The 23,994-nt window shown below is 41.7% G+C and overlaps 1 protein-coding gene and 1 long non-coding RNA gene across 3 annotated transcripts in view; one reads left to right on the top strand and one right to left on the bottom strand.

The window, feature by feature from the left end:
* Positions 1-519: 519 nt before the first annotated feature.
* Positions 520-22,705, bottom strand: PRPS1 (phosphoribosyl pyrophosphate synthetase 1). The gene is made up of 7 exons (XM_055563222.1): positions 22,445-22,705; positions 10,650-10,833; positions 8,783-8,881; positions 7,543-7,667; positions 4,374-4,547; positions 2,170-2,329; positions 520-1,586 (listed from the first exon to the last, which is right to left on the bottom strand). Exons 1-7 carry the CDS (start codon positions 22,564-22,566, stop codon positions 1,494-1,496), a joined length of 957 nt encoding a protein of 318 aa, XP_055419197.1. The 5' UTR covers positions 22,567-22,705; the 3' UTR covers positions 520-1,493.
* Positions 22,155-23,994, top strand: part of LOC129638656 (uncharacterized) — a 48,559-nt gene continuing 46,719 nt past the window's right edge. For both annotated transcript variants that reach the window (XR_008707959.1, XR_008707958.1), the window contains exon 1: positions 22,155-22,281. This is a non-coding gene — a long non-coding RNA (uncharacterized LOC129638656). The remainder of the gene's footprint in view (positions 22,282-23,994) is intronic.

Raw genomic sequence — 23,994 nt, 5'->3', positions numbered from 1 at the left:
AAGGCAGCACCCGTCACAAAGCTCTAGAAACATTTAGTTTCTCAAAAAGTCAGTGCACTTATTTGATGATGCACACGCACACACTCACACACAAAACCCTCATGTAACATTTTGGAATGCATTATAATTAGAAGGGCTAAAATTAAATGCTAAATGTGTGTCAACTACAGATGGAGGGAAGTTTTAACCACATTTGGCAAAACTGGCTCAAAAATGAATAAATTATAAAAACTACTCTCTTCCTCTAAGAAAAGACCTAATTCCTATCATCAGGATTAAGAACCAGAGATCCAACAGGCATATACAGCCTATAACTCAGGTATAATGCAAAGAATTACACTATACCTAGTTCTCAATTAACCCCAGGCATCTTCAATTCTTATAACTGAAGAAAAGTGCAGCTGTGTCTATTCTTGGCTTAACAATACAGTTAACAGCTTGGAAACAAAGAAGAACGAACCATGATTGGGCGGCCAAGACACCTAAACCAAAGCTTCAGCAGGGAGACCAGTACAGATATAGACCCACAATCAAAGAGATAACTTTATTAGTTTCTTCTACAAGAGACAGTAATACCAACTTTTTTTAAACAGAAATCTCAGGTCATTTGAGAGGCCAAATAGATCCAAAGAAGAAAGATGATAAACAGTTAAATTAATCAAAAGGCACTACACCACAGTGGTAGTGGACTAAGGAAGATTAAGCTACAGCAAAATCATCTCATGTTAATGTTACAGATCATAGAGCAGGAATTGAGTTTGCTTTCCAGAAAACTATGGCACAACAATCACTTGGGACCAAGTGGATAGAATCAGGCCAAATGGAAAAGAATAGGGACAAAAAAGAATCCAAGTGACAGAATCCAAGCAAAGGGTGATGGATCAGGCTTTTTCCTCCCAAGAAGCATTTGCTCTATGGTGGGTTGCTTCCCCTCAGGGTCCTGCCCTAGGGCTTCTCCAGCCTACAGGGGCTCAGCAACCAGATCTGGGTTCAGGTTGCCCTAGGTTCTTTTATAATTTAGTACAGACTTTAGAGAACTTATCACACATTGCAGGGGGGTGGGTGTGCTGAAGCATTCACATACAAAGTAGTCTGAGCTTCCCCAAACATATTTGGACACTCTACAAAAAGCTTTTCAAAGTCCGACATCTTGTAGCAGCCGAACAGTTAAAGCTGCAAGGCTCACTAGATCAAAGAAGCCAGGATGAGACAATACAGGTAGAAAATCCCAGCGGCTAATGTCATTCTATATTTCTCTAACGTATTGGGTTGACCAAGAAGTTCATTCAGGTTTTCCCATAAGCTGTTAAGGAACAACCCAAATGAACTTTTTGGCCAACACAATAGTAGTAACGCTCATATAACTGATGAGGGATGTAGAAAGCTACACTGCAACAAGCTGGGTCTTCTGCTGGATTTTTCATCAAATACCAAAGAAAAAAACAAGGGGGTGAGGCTCACTTTATTTTTGAAAAGCCTCAGGAGTTATTCTATTATAAAGGGACATGGCTGAACAGATAAGAGACGGATTCTCCATTGTGAGTTCTCCTGATGGCTTCTGCGAGGATCATGGAGATGTCAATCACCTAGGAAGGCAAGGGGAGCATCAGGTTAGTATACAGACAGAGATGATTGACTGGTCATTGCAGACACTGATGAGCAGCCCAATGAGGGTCCTTCCTCTTAAGACAGTGCACTGTGCTGTTTCCCCAAGTGAGCCCACAACCAGCTGCTCTTCATTCTCACATTTTAAATATAACCAACCACTCAAGAGTCAAAATGCTAATGGAGGAAACACTCTTTTGACTCACCAAGATGGCGGTGGGCTGGCATTTAAAAATTAGTTTGAAGGTTTCACATTATGTTTGCAGGGGCTGACAGACAAGAGTGACACACTCAAACGGTAAAGCATGGACCTGATGTGCATCACAAACACTGGGAGAGTCTGTTAAAACACAAAATCCTGGGTTCCATCCTCCAGAGAGTCTGAGGTCAAGCTGTTTGAATTTTTAGACACATGATCCTTCCTTTTGGGTCACAGATCCTGATGGTTAACCCTTGAGAGCAATGGAGGAAATCTTCAGAACCCACCCAGACACCTAATTCAACACATGTAATCACCTCCTAAATACTCAGGGGAGTCTTGTTTTGCAAGAATCTCAGTCTCACCTGTATTTTGGAGCAATGCTTCATCTTATCCTCCTGAGGTATGGTATTAGTGACTACTACTGCTTCAAAGCATGCATTATTAATACGAGAAATGGCTGGGCCAGAAAAGATTCCATGAGTCAGGATAGCATAAACCCTGGTGGCTCCAGCTGAGAGAAGTCTAGAGGAAAAAGGAGAGTTGATTAGGAGTAATCTTACTTGTTACTATAAAATCCAAGTTAGTGAAGAGAAATGTTTTAGTCAGCTTGCACTGCCATAACAGAATACCACAGACTGGATGACTTAAACTGAATTTTATTTCTCGCTTGTTTCTGGAGGTTGGGAAGTCTAAGATCAAGGGGCCAGCAAGGTAGGTTTTGTTCTGAGACCTCTTCTCTTGGTTTGTTGGTGGCCATCTCGCTATGTGCTTATGTGATCTCTTTGTGTGCACAGATTGAGAGGAGGAATGAGGTTGGGAAGAGCTCTCTGGTCTCTCCAATATCATCATGAGGGCCCCACCCTCATGCCCTCACCTAAACCTAATTACCTCCCAAAGGTCCCATCTCCAAATACCATCACACTGGGGGTTAGGGTTGAATTTTTGGGTGATACAGTTCAGTCAATAACTTATCTGAATAGGTTTGGATTAGTGTAAAAGGACTGTGGCACAGACAGCTATGCTCAGCAAAATCTGTCTCTTCTTTCTAGTACACAGCTGGACACTTCCCAGCCTCCCTTGCATAGTTAGGTATAGCCAAGTGACTTAATTCTGGCTATCTAAATGTGGACAGATTCTTATAAAAAACTTCCCATGGATGATCCTCCATGCTCTTTTCCCTTTCTGGCTGGCCACAATGGAAATGTTAAAGATGCAGTGCCATAAGACAGAAAGGGGCATACTTGCACTGGAGAATACCATGAACAAGTAACTTTACTGTGTTAAGGGAGCTGATCTGTTATAAGCAATTAGCATTATCTTACTAATATGATAAAAGGAGTTTTATAAATGCATACTCCAGGATCCAAGCCAGGAAATCACTCCACATACAAGTTTTGTTTTTTAGCACACACATACACACACATATATATATATACACACACACACTGGAGAAGAAAATTGCAGCCCACTCCAGTATTCTTGCCTGGAAAATCCCATGGATAGAAGAGCCTGGCAGGCTACAGCCCATGGGGTTGCAAAAGAGTCAGACATGGCTTAGCCATTAAACAACAACAAATATATATGAGATTTTTAAAAATTATGAGAAACAATGCTGTCCATAGTGACTTGGATTATAAGCAATGGGTAGCCACTTAGAGTTTTAAAGGAGGCATGAGTGGAATCTAGTTTTAGGAAGATAAGCCAGTGGGGCAGCAATGTGAAAGATGGACTGGGAGGTAAGAGACTGGTGAATGGCAGCAGAGAAGAGAGGCAAGGTAATTCAGAACAGTGCAGGCAAATGAGAAGGAATAAGAATGAAGGAAGTAGCAGCAAAAATGGTCTAGAGGTTAAGGCCAGGGTTTTCAGCTTAGATAAAATATAAAAATGGGAATATATTTCTGTCTGCTCAGGACTATGGATTTCTTACCTTAACCTGTTTTAAAGAACTATCAAAAGTAGATTACTCAGGGAATTCCCTGGCAGTTTGGTGGTTAGGACTCCATACACTTTCACTGCCGAGGGCACAGGCTCAATCCCTGGTCAGGAAACAGATCCCACAAGCCACAAAGTATGGTAAAAAAAAAAAAGTACAATACTCAGAGAGATGAGATAATGTTTTGGAAATATGGTGGTGATAGTTGCACAACATTGTGACTATAACTAATGTCACTGAGCTGCACACTTAAAAATGATTAAAATGGGGAATTTCCTGGTGATCCAGTGATTAGGACTCTGTTTTCAGTGCTGTGAGCATGGGTTCAATCCCTGGTCAGAGAACTAAAATCCCACAAGCTGCACGACACCCCCCCCCCCAAAAAAAAAGGTTAAAATGTCAAATTTCATGTTGTATACAGTCTAGCACAATAACAAGGAAAAATAAAACTAAGCAACTAGAGAAAAAAAAGTAAGAATACTCATCAATTTACATGCATTGCAATTCAAGCCTAGGGTGACAAAACAGTCAGTTAGAATTCCCTAAATTGAGTTGCAAAGAAAATCAACAGGCTTAGGGCATCAGGCAGTAGTTTTTCACATCCAGCGCCCAGCCCCACCAGCAGGCACTCACTTGTCAGCTGCATGGCAGATTGTGCCGCAAGTGTCAGCCATGTCATCCACGAGGATGGCCACACGGTCTTTCACGTCTCCTACGAGCACCATGCGGTCCACTTCATTGGCCTTCTTCCGTTCTTTGTGAATCAAGGCAAAGTCCACATTCAACCGATCTGCGATGGAAGTCACTCTGCAACACAGGGTATTCACAGGTAAAACCTCACTTAAAACCACTGTGTGTGTGTATCTTAAGACAAAGAAAGGAACTAAAGGACGGACTTATTTTCTAGGTGAGAATACTCCATGAAACTCAACAGGTCCCAAGGTTGGAAGAAAGTAACTGCAATTAATTGGCATCACAAATTGGGTTTCATAGACTAATGCCTCCATACTCCAAGATGTAGGCAGATGCGTCCCACATCCTAAGAGCAGTTTATGAATTATTAGTCAAACTTAGATTAAAATTCACTCTGGGTTACAGTAGGAGATAGACAACTCAAACCAATCCCAGGAAGCAGTATAATGAATGTTAGGGCATGTTCATTAACTGGGCCGGCAGCAGAAGTGGAGAGATATACGACTTGGTTAACTAATGCCAGGAGCGTAGATGGTCCCATTATGACATGCAAATGTGGTGAGAAGTGAACCTGAATTTGGGGGGAGAGAAGCAGTGCCCAGCCTGTTCTGTTGTGCCCTCATCACACTCTGTTCAGTGATCTACCAACTGTCAATGTCAACTGTACCTGGACACCAAGCTTGGGAGTTCCTTTAATGACTGCTAGAAAGAAAGTTATACCAATTAAGCAGGCAAACTGGGCATCTTGCTGTACAGACCAAAGGATTTCCAAATCAAAACAGAATTCCTTTTGTTTAAATTACAAGGTAATACAAACCAGACTAGAAGGTGGGATAGAAGACAAATCTGTCTGGTGACAAAGTACCACGTAATCTCTCCATCAGCAATCCATTCAGTGTATGACTGCTGCCTGTGACATCTGTGGCCACATTCCACCCTGCCATCTTGTTATATGTGAAGAGGCCTGTGCTTTGGGCTTTGTTTTTTACTGTAGTGCTGATCCAACCAAGTATCAAGTCCTATTTCCCCTGTGACTATGCTCACATATTTTGAGTTTGTGCAAAATACGGGAGAAGCTGTGACCATATAATAGAGAACAGACAAGACTTGGACCACAACCTAGGCAGCATCTGCACCTGACCTAAACGACCCATATCCTGTGTGCTCTCCATCCCCACTGTGCGGGCACATAACATCAAGAGCTACCAATCTGCTTGGAATGATTACTTAGATGAGGCAAATGCATAATCACTTAGTTCAAGCATCCTAAGCCATCCATACTCAGTGGCCAACAAACTCAGTGACCGACAAAGTGTAAAGGGCTCAAAAAAGTCACTCCCTATATCCTTGAGGGGAGAACTACATGCAAGTCACAACTGCACAGGCATTTCTACCTAGTCCCCAAACCCTGCCAAGACAGATGTGATAGCCACTCACTTTGAAAAGATTCCATCTCTAAAAGAAAATTACAGGACTTCCCTGGTTAACCATCTGTCTGCCAATGCAGGGGACATGGATAGGATCCCTGGTCCAGGAAGATTCCACATGCCTCAGGGCAACTGAGCCCATGCACCACAACTACTGAACCTGTGCTCCACGAGAGAAGCCACCACCACGAGAAGTCCACACAGCACAACCAGCCCCCACTTGCCACAACTAGAGAAAGTCCGAGAGCAGCAATGAAGACCCAGTACAGTAATAAATAATTTAAAAAAGAAAACAGTAAACAAAATTATGGAGCAATAAACCATCTACTGAAGGCAGTTTTTCTATACCCAACTTTGGAAAGAAAATTGTGCTTGATTACTTATTTCAAATGAGACTGTTTGCTCAGTCTCTGTAGAAGATGATCTTCACAAGTATGACAACCACTGTGAGGGGGATGTGTTTTAGGCTCTATCTCTAGTATTACAGATGGTAACTAGCAACAACAAGGGACTCGCAAAGCCATGCATCTGGCTGGAGAACAGAACTCAAGCTCTCAGGTTATCAGTTCTGTTGAAGTTCCTGAAATAAAGAGGTCGTTGAGAAATAGTCATTGAAAATTTGAATGGCTTTTGCAAAGATGTGAATTGGCATTTCCTAATCATCTGTGTTTTGTAGCTCTTCATTCTATTTCCACAACAAGAAGAACATGTGTCACACTTCTGAATGCATTACTAATGAGTGAGCCACTAAGGAAATGAAAAGCTCTTAGTCTGTACCACATGAGCTGAAGCACTGCAACTAGCGATCCCTGGCAATCAGTTTGTTTCGAATGTTCAGCGCTTGGCTTAAATAAAATCACCACACTTTCTTTTCCGTCCTGCTTAGTATTCTAATTCAAAAGATCTAAATGGTTTAGCCAACAACATTAAGAGATATGTAAAAGCTTGTGCATGAGTGCTAGGCTGCTTCAGTGTGTCCGACTGTTTGTGACCCTCTGGACTGTAGCCTGCCAGGCTCCTCTGTCCATGGGATTCTCCAGGCAAGAATACTAGAGTGGGTAGCCATGCCCTCCTCTGAGGGATCTTCCTGACCCAGGGATTGAACCCATGTCTCCTGCATTGAAGGCGGATCCTTTACCGCTGAGCCACAGGGGAAGTCCATGTAAAAGCTTACTTGTTCACTATCATCATGGGTTTTGATAGCAAGTGGCATTCATTAGAAAATCAAATTGCCTCCTCCTCCTAATGGGCCATAGTGCTGTCACTGACCCTGCAGTGCTGAGTCACTAATGGGTTTTGGTCAAGCCCATGATGCCAGACTATTTTGTGCCCCTCTGCTGCTATCTTATCTTTCAGGCAGTGACTCAGACCAGTAAAAGAGTGAGTAAAACCATATCCAGCCTGTGTCCTAAGCTATCAGAACATCCAAATACTGAAAAACTGTTGCTTCTCAGTATCTTGTAATCACCTATACTGAAAAAGAATTGGAAAAAGACTTTATATATATGTAGTCTTTATAGTCTTTTTCAGACCACTTTGCTGTATACTTGAAACTTAACACTGTAAATCAACTATACTTCAAGAAAAGAAAAACTCAGTTCAACAACAAAAGATCACTTTCTGACACAACTGTCTGAAAACTTTCCCCAGTACATTGGGAATAGTATGAATTTCAACCATACCTCTTTGCTCCTCCAGCATCAGGTGAGACAATTGTGCAGTTCCTCCACTCAGAGATGTTCTCTCTTATCCACTTGAGGACCGCTGGCTCTGCATACAAATTGTCGACTGGGATATCAAAAAAGCCCTGCAGAAAGAAAGAACCTGGGTCAGTTTGGCTTGTTTTCCTTCTCTTCCATTTACAAATAATGAACACAAAGAGAATAGTAACTTGCCCAAAGAATATTTTACTGGAACATTCAAACTGATCCGAAAACATGCCTGGTATGGCAGACTGTAAAAGCAGACTCCTAGAGTGTGGGTTGTGCAAGAAAGCCCAGCCACAAAGTGAGCCCCCGGCTAACCCACAACTGACCATAGACACATGAACAAGCTCCTGAGGAAAACACCCAAGTCCAGCCAAGATCAGAAATACCCAGCCAATGTGCAGACCCATGGGGTAATACATACTTACTACCTTCTGCCACTCAGTGTTGGGCTGGCTTGTTAAGAGAGCCAAAGCTAACTGGTAAACCAGTTAGAGATGCTATGGTATATAAACCTAGTGGAAGGCATTTATAATAAATGGTCACAGTAACTAGTAGTCAGGAGATTTGTGTTCTAATACTAGTTGCTACAGATTTGTTGTACTTCACAACTAATCTGTCTCTCTTCTATAAAATGGCTATATAATCATCTGGCCTGTATCTCACTGAATTCCCAGAAGCCTCCAAAGATAATGATTTCAAAGTCTCTTTAAAAAGTATCAACTATAAGGTAGTATTCTGCTCCCCAAACTCTTTTAATGCTAGAAAGTAGGCTCCAATATCTATGGATCTAAATTTAATGATGACAATAACAACTCCCATTTATTTCATATCTTTCATGAGCCAGGTGTTTCACTATGAATTTTATATCTTATTTGATACTCACGATAACAAAGCAGTGTGTATTCAGAGAAGTTAAATAACCTGCCCAAGGTTACAAAGTTTGTGTCAGAGCCAGTATTCAAACTCAGACTGATGCCAAAGCCTACTACGCTCTTCCCAGAATCCCAAACTGCCTCCCTGTACAACCAGCCCACATGACTAAGACCATGAACTATGCTTCAGGTGAGGATGTTGAAAATGCCATCAATGTCTAGTTTATCTGAGCTGCACTTGGGCAGTTTTTGCTTCCCTGTGGTTTTCAGCATTCAGTCCTCTCTTACCCCATGTCTAATCCCTAATAATCCCTAAGCTAATATTTAGCTCCCAATGATACCTGAATTTGAGAAGCATGAAGGTCCATGGTGATAATATGATCCGCGCCTGCTACAGAGAGCATATTTGCAACCAGCTTGGCTGAGATTGGAGCCCGGCTCTAAATGGAGGGAAGGAAAGAGGAAAAAAAGCCAATCTGAAAAACAATTCATTTGCTCAAGGAGCATTTATTTATTGTATACCTATTGTGATTAGGGCACTGAGCTACCAGAAAATTCATACAAAGTGACATAGCCACTGATTTTTAGTTCATCACAATCTGGCACAAATAGGAAGTGGAATATCATTTTTCCAAATCAGGATACATACGTCAGAAAAAACCTTCCCAACCTTTCACTTTCTTCATGTACATATTTTCAGCCTATTAAAGTCTTTCCAATGCTCAATTATTTAAATTAGGCAGACTGTATACAAATTTTTTTGAAAGAATTGTATTAAAATCTCTTTTAAGACATACATACTCAAACCTGTGCAACATCTAACATGTCAACATTTAAAGGCACATCAAAGGATGAAAAGTATAGTTTTATTTTATTAATTACACCACTCCCCTTACTCATCCGGAGGCCAAACTTCCAGTAACCTCAATCCCCTTAAATAACAGGTAAACACACCTGACTGCACCATAAAATAACAAGGCCCATGTCCTACACTCTACTCCTTCAGTCAGTTCAGTCGCTCAGTCGTGTCCAACTTTTTGCCACCCCATGAATTGCAGCACGCCAGGCTTCCCTGTCCATCACCAACTCCCGGAGTTCACTCAGACTCACATCCATCGAGTAAGTGATGCCATCCAGCCATCTCATCCTTTGTTGTCCCCTTTTCCTCCTGCCCCCAATCCCTCCCAGCATCAGAGTCTTTTCCAATGAGTCAACTCTTCGCATGAGGTGGCCAAAGTACTGGAGTTTCAGCTTTAGCATCATTCCTTCCAAAGAACACCCAGGGCTGATCTCCTTTAGGATAGACTGGTTGGATCTCCTTGCAGTCCAAGGGACTCTCTAGAGTCTTCTCCACGACCACAGTTCAAAAGCATCAATTCTTCGGCGCTCAGCTTTCTTCACAGTCCAACTCTCACACCCATACATGACCACAGAAAAAACCATAGCCTTGACTAGACGAACCTTTGTTGGCAAAGTAATGTCTCTGCTTTTCAATATGCTATCTAGGTTGGTCATAACTTTTCTTCCAAGGAGTAAGCATCTTTTAATTTCATGGCTGCAGTCACCATCTGCAGTGATTTTGGAGCCCAAAAAAATAAAGTCTGACGCTGTTTCCACATCTATTTCCCATGAAGTGATGGGACCAGATGCCATGATCTTTGTCTTAGCAGCACTGTATTCTATTGAAATAAAAATATCTAGGCTTCTCCCAGGTATCGTACATATTAATAAAATTTGGGCATCAATTACCATGGACCGGCAAAGTTTTACCTATATGCTTTATCTTCTAATACTCCAAAGAAGGTGAGGTGTGCATGTGTGTATTCCTGTAACAGACTTCAAGTTATACGAAGAGGTCACAACTATAACCAAGAGGGTCCCAGAGGATCTACCAGTTTAAAAAAATACTCTACTCCATGGGAGCTGGTGCTTAGTCTTACTGATACAATGAAAAAAATAGCACTGAGTTAGCCAAAAGTCACATATGTATGACTGGGATAAAACAGACAGACTGCAAATGTGTTGCTTTATACAAAGCAATCACATCAATTGTTTAGAAAATCAGGTAATGCCTAGGATAAAAAAATAATATCCTCTAAATATACATTTGATAATTAAGGAAGTTTTTTTGGCTTTGGGCAAGTGCTCCTGCTTCTCCTGATTTAAGAAAAGAAAGAATTAAAAAAAAAAGAGAGATTCCACTCCTACCTTATCCTTCTTATCCTGCCGGGCATAAGGGAAGCACGGGATGACTGCAGTAACCCGGCTGGCTGAAGCAATCTTGCAGGCATTAATCATAATCAAAAGTTCCATGAGATTGTCATTGATTTCACCGCAGCCACTCTGAACAATGTAGACATCCTCTCCACGAACACTTTCTCCGATTTCCACACTATAGGAAAAGGAAGGACAACAAAAACAGATTTTAAAGCACTATACTGTACATCTACAGTAAAGTCTAAAAATCACAGCTTCCCCACTAGTATGCTATGAATGGATTACAGGAGATTCCCCTGGAGGAGCCCCTGTACCAGAAACCGTGTACTGCCTGTTTACTCCAGTGTACTATACCTGTTTTTATAGGTGACACAACATGAAAAAAATTGGCTAAGGTACTTAGTAATTGGACCATAATTTCAGTAAGCAGGCTGTACCTCATTTCATATGTGTGAATGCAAATTATATACAGCATCTATGACTGTCATCAGTATATAATAAAGGAATCAGAAAGCTCATACAAGGAATGAATCACTACTGTTTTAGAATGATGCCTTCTACAGAAGACCGTACCACGTCTACCACACTGGCAGTTCACTGAACAAATGTTCACATGCCAGTCACTGTGCTAGGTGCCAGGGACACGATGGAGAACAGATGTGGTCCTTGCCTTCATTCTATGCTAACTGTACTGTGGTCCAATTAGTAAGTCTTATTTTAAAGAATTTCATGGGAAGTTACTCTAATTATGGAGTAAGGCTATATTTTACTATAAAAGGCAAGTTTTAATATTTGTACTTGGATCCTTACCAAAAATAACTTCTTAAAAATAACCTCAGTGATACCTCAAAGCAAAACCATTTCCCCAGTTAATATCGTAGGTGACGCGGGGGAGAGGGGAGTGTGTGGGTATCTGTACATGCATGCTTGTGTAGGCAAGTAGATCAGAACAGTTAATAACCTGTACTGATGAAGAGGAAAACTTCAACAGGACATAATTCCATTGTCCGAAGCTGATATCAGAGATAATTATTATTTAAAACTTATTTGTTCCCAATCCAAGTAACAGTTGTAAGGATCCTACTTTTTAAAAGTATGGTGTTACTTTATATTGTAAAGCAAGAAAAATAAAAGCAAATGGTAAAAATCAAACCAGAAACCAGTTAGAACAGGGATGCTGAAATTCACGGTAGTCCAAACAAAGACAAAAACATATTAGTTTGGAATATCTGGAGATAAACCTTCAGGCACTGAAAAATGGGCAAAATGAACCCAAAATAAGCAGAAGGAAGAAATCAGACATAAGAGCAGAAACCAATGAAACAGTAAAACAATAAAGAAAAACCACTGAAACAAAAAGCTCTTGGTGGCGGGGGTGGGGGGGGGGGATCAATAAAATTGATAAACCTCTAGAAAGGCTGACCTAAAATAACTTTACAAGAGAAGCTTACCAAACATTTAAAGAATTAACACGAATCTGGGGGACTTCCCTGGTGGTCCAGTGGCTAAGACTCCAAGCTGCCAATGCAGGGGGCCTAAGTTAGATCCCTGGTCAGGGAACTAGATTCCACGTGCCCCAACTAAGGCCTGACACAGCCAAATAAATAAATAAATAAAAACTGATTTTTGCATAATCTTTTCAAGAAAATAGATGAGAATACTTTGCAACTCATTTTATGAGGCCAGTATTACCCAGATACCAAAGCCAGACAAAGGCAATATAAAAAAAGAAAACTACAGAGGAGGACGAAGACAAAAAAGGGTGTGGTTGCAACAGGGCAACAGGGAGGATCCTTGCCATGACAGAATGGTTTTTTTTTTTCTTGACTCTATCAATGTCAATATCTTGGTGGTTGCATTATACAAGAGCAACAGCCAAGAAAACTACAGTTTGGAAAAACTAGAGTAGGGAACCTTGGGAAAACTGCATAAAGGGTACACAGGATCTCTCTGTGTTATTTCTTACAATTCCATGCTAATCTACGATGACTTCAAAATTCTATTTTAACAAAATGTGTACTATTATACCTTGTGTATACTTGAGTAAATTACTGCAGCCCTCAGTGAAAGCTGAGGTCATAAAAGTACTGGGTTGGCCAAACAGTTTGTGCGGGTTTTTCTGTAACATTCTATGGAAAGAACTTTTTGGCCAATCCAATATATCTTAAAACAGGCACTTCTGTAATAAGTCAAAAGAAACTAGTCCGATTGTATTAATATTTTCTGAGAAATGAGTTCTAGTTTGAGGTTAACTTGAGAAGTAGCTCATCTGGAAAAATATTTTCTCCCTAGTTTAGTAGGCATCAGTCAAACCGTCTTCCTTTACATTCCTTGATTCACCCTTTCCCGCCTTTGCACACATATTCCCACTATCTGGAATGCTCTTCCTACAACTAACTCATTAATTTCTTAGGTCTCCAATCAAAATATCATTTCTGACCATCTTAAAACAAGTGACTTCCCCGAGAACCTATAAGATTAAAAATGACTTTAAAAATATCAACCAATTGTACTGTGTGAACCTTATTTGCATACTAATTCAAGCAACTGTTAAAAAAACCACATTACTGTTAATTTGTTTTAGGTGTGAAAATGGTATTGTGGTCAATGAAATGTATGCGGATGATATGACAGAATATCGAGGTTTGCTTCAAAATAATCCAATTATGGGGAGTGTGGGGAGGCGGAATATTAGATGAAACAAGATTAGCCATGAATTGATGACTGCTGAACCAGGTGATCAATTCTTCGGTGCTCAGCTTTCTTTATAGTCCAACTCTCGCAACCATACATGACTACTGGAAAAGCCATAGCTTTAACTAGATGGACCTTTGTTGGCAAAGTAATGTCTCTGCTTTTTAATATGCTGTCTAGGTTGGTCATAGCTTTTCTTTCAAGGAGCAAGTGTCTTTTAATTTCATGGCTGTGGTCACTATTTGCAGTGATTTAAGAGTCCAAGAAAATAGTCTCTCACTGTTTCCATTGTTTCCCCATCTATATTCCATGAAGTGATGGGACCAGATGCCATGATGTTAGTTTTCTGAATGTTGAGCTTTAAGCCAGCTTTTTCATTCTCCTCTTTCACTTTCATCAAGAGGCTCTTTAGTTCTTCACTTTCTGCCATAAGGATGGTGTCATCTGCGTATCTGAGATTATTGATATTTCTCCAGGCAATCTTGATTCCAACTTGTACTTCATCCAGCCCAGCGTTTCTCATGATGTACTCTGCATATAAGTTAAATAAGCAGGGTGACAATATATAGCCTTGACGTACCCCTTTCCCTACTTGGAACCAGTCTGTTGTTCCATGTCCAGTTCTAACTGTTGCTTCTTGACCTGTATACAGATTTCTCAGGAGGCAGGTCAGGTGGTCTGGTATTTTCATCTCTTTAAGAATTTTCCACAGTTTGTTGTGGTGTTGGAAAAGACTCTTGAGAGTCCCTTGGACTGCAAGGAGATCCAACTGGTCCATCCTAAAGGAAATCAGTCCTGAATATTCATTGGAAGGACTGATGCTGAGGCTGAAACTCAAATATTTTGGCCACCTGATGCGAAGAACTGACTCATTGGAAAAGGCTCTGATGCTGGGAAAGATTGAGGGCAGGAGGAGAAGGGGATGACAGAGGATGAGATGCTTGGATGGCATCACCGACTTGATGGACATGAGTTTGAGTAAGCTCCTGGAGTTGGTGATGGATAGGGAAGCCTGGCATGTTGCAGTCCATGGGGTCACAGAGTTGGACACGACTGACCTAATGAACTAAACTGAACTGGGTGATGGGTGCAAGGTAGGAAGATCATTTATTCTCTCTACTTCTGCAGGTATGTTTAAAATGTTCTATAACTGAGTTAAATAAATAAAGTGACTCTCCCCAGGTATTCTCTCATTATCCTGGTTATTCTTTGCAGAACACATCACAATTTCTCATCACCTTATATATTACGCACTTGTTTATCTGTCACCCTTACTAGAATGCAAGCCAGCTCCATGAAGGCAGGAACTGGATCTGTCATGCCCAACCGGCCAGTGCCAATAACACAAAGAATGAATGAATGAGTGAATGAATACCACTCAGGATTAGCATCCCCCTTGAATCCGCTCACTTTAAGGCAGAATATTAACCTTCTGCAGGCCTGATGTTGTGAATTCAGAAGACTGTTGATTGTCCCTCACAAACTAACTCACCTCACACTAGAGGTAAGTGGGTCCAACATGTTTCTTCAAAAGGTTTTGACGGATCTGCTCATCCCTTTAACAGATACTCAGCTGACAGATATTTAATGGGGGTGGAACTACAACCTGATGAGTTCACCAGGATTTGATGGCTACAAAGAATTTTATGGTGGGGTCCTGAAATAGTGATGCCAAGGAACATAATGAGCCAAACATCAATTTTGTGGACCCTAAGACATAGTTGAACAGACATCTATTAATCACCAAGATCAGCCTTAAGAAACAACTAAAGTGGGCTTCCCTGGTAGTTCAGTGGTAAAGAATCTGCCTGCCAATGCAAGAGACTTGAGTTTGATCTGGGAAGACCCCACATGGGATGGGGCAACTAAGCCCATGCACCACAACTATTGAGCCTGTGCTCTAGAGCCCACAAGCCACAACTACTGAGCCCACCTGCTGAAACTACTGAAGCTGCAAAGCCTAGAGCCCAGGCTCCACCACCACAATGATAGAGCCCAGGCTCCACCACCACAATGAGAGGCCCGCACACAACTAGAGCCCAGCACAGCCAAAAATAATACATTTTTAAAATTATTAAAAAAAAAAAAAAGAAAAGCAACTAAAGGGACTTCCCTGGTGGTCCACACTCCCAATGCAGGGAGCCCATATTCAATCCCTGGTCAGGGAACTAGATCCTCCATGGCACAACTAAAGATCCCACATGCCTCAGGAAGACTGAACATCCTGTGTGCCACAACTAAGACCTGGTGCAATCAAATAAATATTTTTAAAAAAGAAAGAAACAACTAAATCTGTCGGCAACGTCAACTACGCTAATGCCAAAATTGCTTTCAGGAGACGTTGTTCTAAATTCAAATGGGCAGGCAGGAGGGGACCAGGGAAAGCTTCCTGGAAGAACAACTTGCATGTTGTCCAAAAGTAGGCCCAAGAGCACTACTGTTCATTGTGGGAGTCACTGGCCTTGTGTGGTTATTGAGCACTTGGATGTGGCTACTGCAACTGAGGAAGGGAACTGAGATGCGAAGTAATATTAATACCATACCTTCCTGTGAAGACAGTAAAATTTTTTAAATGTATTGATTTTTATATTGATTATATGTTAACTTAAAAAAATACCACTCAAATGGATAGAATTCAGTAACACCTGCTCTGCAAGTTCCTCACTGAGGTGGGCCAAACAAGAGGCCGAGGGAATTTCAAGGTAATTCCAAATCTCCTTTACCAACACTGCCTGCCCTTTGAGAGGTTCCAGGCTAAGAGTCCCTTCTATGCTTTATGGCGTACAACTCTATGGTCCTGACAAAGTAGTATTTCAAATATCTGAGCAACTTCAAAACTCAAGAAAATTTTAGTCCTGCCCACTGTCATCCCCACTACATCATCTCCTTGTCCAAGACATAGCTCTCCACTTCTCTGGGGGAGAATGAAAGTCAGGCACATTGATTGCCCACAAAAGCCAATTGGATCTTCCATATGTGGTATAGGAAGCCTATGGCTCTCGTTTGAGTCAAGAACACTAAGAGAATCATCTGTGCTCCATTCACTCACCAGTCAGACTGCTGGATTAGGAGCCAGGAAAGAGCAGTTTGACAACTGATCTAAGACAGTATAAGGGACAGGCTAATTATCTACAACTCTAAAGCTGTCTTTTTATCAAATAAGGCCAGAAAGCAACATACCCCATGGTCGCTTATCTCTTTTTAACAAACGCCTCCACTATCAAAGTCAATATAAAAAATTGCTTACATTGTTCATTATGTTACTGGGTATCATTATTTAAGGATCCCACCCCAAAAATTCGTAGAATTGTGTGTCTGGAAGTAGTATCTAAAGATTGTTATGAAAATAAAAATTACATCATTTACTGCACAAGCCTTTATGCCTTTATCCCTTTGGCTGCCAGGAAGCCAAGGGATACAGTTAAAGTAACACTAAATAAACTTCAGTAATCACTTTATGCCAAATTCTTCACATAGTTACTAAAGTCCTTTGTTCTAATAGGTTTCTGCTGTACTTATCTAACTTTTTGTATCTGTGAGTATCATGAAACACTAAACCTTTCTTGAAAGCAGGCAAGGCATTAATTACAAAATTAAATTTTCACTGCCAACTTGTACCACTTTTGTATTATATCACCTAAGGATAATCAACCAACAGTGCGGCCGTTTCCCAAAGCCAAACTTAGGACTAGCACTTACCTTTCAAGCACAGAAGGATGTTATGACCAGACATGCATTTAATAACTAGAAAAAGTTATTTAACTATATGAAAAATAAAAGTAGCACATGTAAATTAGGACACTGTCCTTGTTTTACAGTATGCAATTCCAATCTCACTAATCAAGACCAATCTTTTCCTCCAATTAGTACTATGATGTACTTTCATAAAGTCTTTTTCAAAAGCCCAGGAACTACACTTAGATTATACAGCTTGGTCAATAAACAGTTCAATGAATCCTCAAAAAACCTTAATATTATTCTTTTGGTTTCCTCTAAGTCTCAGAGATAATAAGTTAGGCAGTGATGTATGGCAGAAGAATTGATGGTGTGCCTGAAACCTGTTTGCTTTTAAACCAGGTAGGAAGACCTGGTTTAGCAACTGAAAGGTAACACTTCTTGCTCTTTCCCTCTAGCTAATGGCTGCTGCTGCTGCTAAGTCACTTTAGTCGTGTCCAACTCCATGCAACCCCACAGATGGCAGCCCAACAGGCTCCTCCATCCTCAGGATTCTCCAGGCAAGAATACTGGAGTGGGTTGCCATTTCCTTCTCCTAGTCAATGGCATGTTCTCCAAATTGGCTTTGGGCCAGTGATTCTCTCAGCTGTTCTGGGGAGGCCAGATGACTAGTTCCATCCATTCCGTTTAAACACAAAACAGAAAATAAAGTGAATTTAAAAATGCCTTTTAATTGGTGGTATTTTTAAGAAAATCTCAAGAATTTAGATGGGTGCTGGCACATGCAAAACAGGGATTAACTATAGGAAAATCCTAGGTAACCAAGGTTAGTCACCCCCCTTTCAGCCTATCTAGAGTAACCAAATAAAACAAAGTTATTTAACAATATTGAAGAGAATTGAGTCCAAACATTCAGTACATATCTTTTTGCCTTTTCATACTGTTCATGGGGTTCTCAAGGCAAGAATACTGAAGTGGTTTGCCATTCCCTTCTCCAGTGGACCATGTTTTGTCACTGGAAAAGCCCCTGATACTGGGAAAGATTGAAGGCAGGTGGAGAAGGGGACGACAGAGGATGAGATGGTTGGATGGCATCACCGACTCGATGGACATGAGTCTGAGCAAGCTCCGGGAGTTGGTGATGGACAGGGAAGCCTGGCGTGCTGCAGTCCATGGGGTCGCAAAGAGTTGGACATGACTGAGTGACTGAACTGATTTAGTACATACAATAAAAAAAGAAAAAGACCCAGGGGACTTCCCTGGTGGTTCAATGGTTAAGAATCTGCCTTCCAATGCAGAGAGTGCAGGTTAGATCCCTGATTGGGGAACTAAGATCACATGTGCAGCAAGGCAACTAAGCCCACGCACCACAACAAAGAGCCTGCATGCTGCCAAAATATTTCTGAAAAAGAAAGAAAGAAACAGAATCACATACAAAGAACCAACCAGTGGTTACCAATGAAGAAGGGAAAGGGGGGAAGATAAGGGTAGGAGATTAAGAGTACAAACTACTGTGTATAAAATAAAGCTAAAAGGATATATAGTACAACACAGGGAATATAGCCAACATTTTATAATAACTATAAATGGACTATAACATTAAAAAATTATTTATCACTTTGTTGTACACCTGAAACCTTATATAAATACTGCATGTCAACTACACCTCAGGTAAAAAACTTAATACATTCAGAAGTTCCAAAATCCAGATAAATATTGTATCAGCAAAAAAATTAAAGGACTTGCCCCAGAGGTGGGCAAGTTACCCTCTGAATTGTAGTTCCTTCATCCATAAAATGGGGATTGTAAGAGTAATCTTTTACAGCAGTGTTGACGGGATTAAATGTGAAATGTGTATAAAGTACTCAGCATAGGAACTAGTACATTTTAAGCACTCACTATTTATTATTATTAGTATCACCATTACTAATAGCAGAAACTTGTTCAACTTTTTTGGAGATCAATTTGGCAATAAGTATTAAAAAGCCTGAAAAGTAGTGTATACCCTTTAACCTAGTAATTCTTCTAGAGATCCAGGAGTTTTCATTTAAAAGCATTAGATCAAAAATTATAAATATTGAATAGGGACTTGGTGATCTAAAATTATAGTAAAATCATGACAAGACTGTACAGCTATTTAAAACAATGGAGACTAAATATTAAGAGAAGTATTCAAAATATAGTGCTGAGTGAAGAAAGCTATAAACAATATGCCATACTTTTTTGAAAAAGTATATAAACACACAAACACCTGGAAGGTCATAAACTGAAATGTGAACAGTTTATCTTGGGTGGTAGAATTATTGGGACATCTTTTATCCTATATTCCCCACATTTTTTGCAATACCATCACCATCCCTTACCAACACTGAGAATCTGTTAAGACAATGTTCTAAGAATTTTACTGCCATCTCATTTAATTGTCACAAAAGACTCTAAAAAACGTGTATGCTCAATCATGTCCAACTCTTTGAGACCCCCATGGACTGTAGCCTACCAGGCTTCTTTGTCCATGGGATTTTCCAGGCAAGAATACTGGAGTGGGTTGCTATCTCCCCATCCAAGGGTTCTTCCCGACCCAGAGATGGAATCCGAGTCTCCTGCATTGGCAGCTGGATTCTTTATCACTGAGCCACCTGGGAATCCCAAATTTATTATTTTATAGTTTTATAGAGCCATTCCCTTGGTCTTCAAACCTAGGTCTTCCACATTGCAGGCACATTCTTTACTGTCTGAGCCACCACAATACTCTGGGTAGATAATATTTTACAGGTGAGATTACTGAGGCAAAGAAAGGCTTAGGATTCAAATCCAGCTTCTCTGATTCCAGAGCCTGAACCCTCAACCTCTTTCATAGCTATCTGTGTGCCATACACCCACACATATGTATGTATGTTTCTCCTTAAAAACTGGACAGCAGGAACTCCCTGGTGGCACAGTGGTTAAGAATCTGCCTGCCAATGCAGGGGACATGGGTTTGATCCCTCCTGGGAAGATACCACACACCACGAGGCAACTAAGCCCATGTGCCACAACTACTGAGCCCATGTTCTAGAGCCCGGGAGCTGCAACAACTGAGCCTATGTGCCCCAACTACTGAAGCCCTTCTCTGACAACAAGACAAGCCACCGTGATGAGAAGTCTGTTCACAGCAATGAAGAGTAGTGCCCCCACCCCACTCCCCTGCCAACTGCTACTCGCTGCAAATAGAAAAAGCCCACTCACAGCAAGGAAGACCCAGTGCAACCAAAAATTAATTAAAAAAAAAACTGGACAGCAAAGGATGATCCTGACTTCACGAGAAAACTACTCAGGAGAGCATCAACCCCTGAGATTGTGCCAAATTGCAGCAAAACAGTCTCATCTGAGGATGGGCTCTGCAGTTCCCCATCTAATGACCCATAGCACCCACTGTGGGTAGGGGCTATCCTGTCCATGACCTTTAGATCCCAGAGTCAGGGCAGCAATTACCACTTCTGCAGTGCAGAAAAGCCAAAGGTTGGGAGAGGGAGGTGAGGGGAAGCTCCATAGGCAACATATTCGATTATGTTCAATGAAGATTTCAGAACATCTAAGGAGCCAAAAAGCTAATGATAAAGCCAGAAACAAAGCAACCGAACCAGTCAGCAATTTTCCACATTGGGCTTAATCTTATCCAATGCTTCCAAGCATGTTACTGTCTGGTTATTTAAAAATGAAATCAGCCTTTTAGCTCAGGGAAGTAGACTGGGACTCCAGACAATTTTAGAGAAATCCATCAGTAGACCACTAAACTGTTCTCCTCCTCCCCTCTCCCAATTTAGCCTCAGGTTCTGATGTGGTGCAGTAGGCAGAGGGTGCACAGGGAAAATAAAGTCTTTGTATTTTTCCTGGAAGCACAGAAAAAAGATTTAATAGTCACAGTTCTCTAGAGAACAACAAAAAACCTCCAAATGAAAATCATTCTGGTCCCCTAGCTATACTGCCACTCTCAAAGTCTGGTCCTGTTTTATTACAGGCCATGAGTCATAATGGTGTGGTTAAAGCTAAAGACAGCAGCTTGGCTAGCCTTTTGACTAAGGTATTGTCTGGTTACAGATGGCATCAGGGCTTGCACTATCATTTGCATCACAACCAATGGCACGATGATCAAGCATCCAGAAGGAAGCTGTCCACTACAGATGAATGCTTTTACCAGCAGGGTCTACAAAGGACAGGGGAAGTTACACTTCGGGAAGAGAAAAGGAAAACAAAAGCACTTAGGAAAAAATGTTCAAGGCAATCTTCACTAATTTAACTGACTCATTAGGTTTGGTGTGAATTTTCCCCTTAATAGAGGACTGACTGTGGGTACTGCTCTGACTTGATCAACAGGGTAACAACAAAACACAGAAAAACCCTTATCAGAACCAGAAGATTCTAGACTTAGATGGAAGTGGTACTGAAAGGATTTGGTGACCAAGTTATCTCTAAGATGGCCCCAAGGTTCAGGAGCATGGTGGAAGTGGGGGGAGGGAGCAAATGTAATCAGCAAAGCAATGACAAAAAATTCATTGCAATTAACTATGCATTTCCAGCCTTCCACTCCATTATCTTTCTTCTATTATCTTAATATTCAGGGATAAAAATGTTTCTTAAATCCCCCACACATTAGAAGAGGGCAAGTTCAGGATAGACTTTGGTTCTGAAAAATATGCTTTTGCACTGTTTTACAAACAGCTACGCTTGGGAAGATCAAGGATTCCAGAATTAAGGTTCCCTATTATTTTCTGGATAGCTCAAACCAAGATGCTGGCAATCGGGATGCAGTTAACGCATCATTTTATTCAAGCGACTAGATTTAACTTCGAGTTTAAAGATGTGAAAATTCAACACTCGCCAATCTAAGGAAGTCCTCAGTATTAATTTTGGCGCCCTCAGCACATAATGTCACGTTCCCTCAACAGTAAATCCGATCATCACGGTTTCAAATTGAAAAGCTGCTTCTCAGACACTAGGTGAAACACCACGAGGGTTCAGTACGCAGTACATCTCCCAAGCGAGCCGGTCTAAGAGCAGAAGAGAACCCAGTCTGGATGGCTCAACAGCTAAGCGGCAAAGCCACGTGTCCCCACCGCGGAGCCTAGGCGTTCTTCCCCTCTAGCCGCTCTAGGAAGCCACCATCCCCGCGTTGGGTCCTCCGGCCCTTGGCTTCAAACCCAGTAGCTTCGCCTCCTGCTCCATCTTGACTCCACCCCACCTCACAGTGAGAATGAACGTGACCCTCCCGCGAGAGGTAAAATAACGGAAACAGCCCGTGAGGCACGCTCGTCACAGAGCTGCCCCTTCCCCCCAAACCCGGCCCTTTGGAACTCATGCTGTGACCTCATCCCCCTACCCTCGGTTGCCCTGGCCTCTCCGGCAGGTGAGGCCGGTCGGCGTCCCAACTTCATCCTCACCAGGTCTCCTGGTTGCTGAATTTCTTAGTCACCACCTTGCCCAGTTCCAGGCCCAGGCGGTCGGCAATCTTCTGGGATAGGTCCTGGTGGGAGCTGCCGCTGAAGATTTTGATATTCGGCATCTTGGCCAACTACCCTAGGCTCTCTTTGCTTAACGATCACTGGTGCTGCCGCCGAGACCCGAACCGAGTCGGCCCAGAGACTCAGTACTAAGCACTCGCGTTTCTACTCCGCCATCTTACATTCCCGCCCGGTGCGCGGCTCTAAATCGCCCAGCGCCGGGTAGGCGGAGTCAGAGGGGAAGTTAACACCCAGCCCTCTCCGATTGGCTGAGCGGTAGCGGGGGGCGGGTCCTCATTGTAGTTCCGCCTACCCCCGACTGTCTCGAGGATTGACTGGAGGCCCTGAAGGGGGCGAGGCTAACGAATCGCCCCGCTCCCTGTAGCGAGGCAGTTGGGGAGGGCAGAACGCCTAGAAGCCCGGGTTCGGATGAGGGTGGAGGGATGCTGGTGACGCGTAGGGCCAGATCTTTCCTGCAAGCGGAAAATCAGCCACGCTTTTTTTTTTTTTTTTTTTTTTTTTACTTCAGCACCTGAAAGTAAGCCTGGCTCTGGTTTACAGTTCCTTTTTCTTTTCTTTTTTACAGTTTCTTTAAAAAATATTTCTCAGGATGGCAGCCACAGTTCTGGACATGATTTTTATCTTTTTGTAAGGATGGAGCTGAACTTAAAGCATGATTGCCTCACAGACAGATGCCCATAGCACAGGCTCATCCAAAGGGTAAACCGGTAATTTCACTATCCCCTTTGCCTGATAGACAAGTCCCAAGGGGAAAGTGACTGAGGGCAAGCTACCTGAGTCATCCAGAGACACTGCAAGAGAAGTCACATTTTGTTTTTAGCACTGGGACGAAGTACGTTCAAACCGGTGCTGGAGTATGGATTTTCCACAATATCTGGGTGATAAAGGGTCTGATTTATCTGACCCTTGGAAAGGAAAGAAAGTACAGTATACTTATAGGACTTCAGATAAAGAGCCCCGAAGGAGTCAGAAAACCTAGTTTTTGGTCCTATCTGCCTGATGTTATCCTCAGCATCATATTCTACCTGTTGCTAATGTGTTGTTTTACACCACTATTTTATTACTTTTATGATGATACCAGCTAATTAGACCAAAGAGAGCCTTTATTCTCACACCACATTTTCATTAAGCATATCCCAACCATGGGTTAGAAGTAAGACAAAAATCATGTAATTTTAGAATCATACAATTTTAGTTAGAAGTGCCATAATGCTCATAACTACAAGCTGTAAAAATAGAAGGGACTTCAGAAATCATCTAGTCTACTAGCTTCATTTTACATACGGTTGAAATGGAGACCAGAGATGGAAAGGAATTTGTCCAAGTGGCAAAGGCAAAAAATATTTCAAGCAGCACCCTAGCTTTCTCTTCCTGCCATTTTCAGCAGTGCCCACAGAGGACCTCTCCTTCTGACCTTTTGTTATAATTTTATGAGTTCAGAAATTCAATATAAGCCCAGGAGTACAGGA

The sequence above is a fragment of the Bubalus kerabau genome, chromosome X, assembly GCF_029407905.1.
Source record: "Bubalus kerabau isolate K-KA32 ecotype Philippines breed swamp buffalo chromosome X, PCC_UOA_SB_1v2, whole genome shotgun sequence".
Lineage (NCBI taxonomy): Eukaryota > Metazoa > Chordata > Mammalia > Artiodactyla > Bovidae > Bubalus > Bubalus kerabau.
Note: the sequence above shows the minus strand (reverse complement) of the source record. Positions and strands in the feature narration are given on the sequence as shown.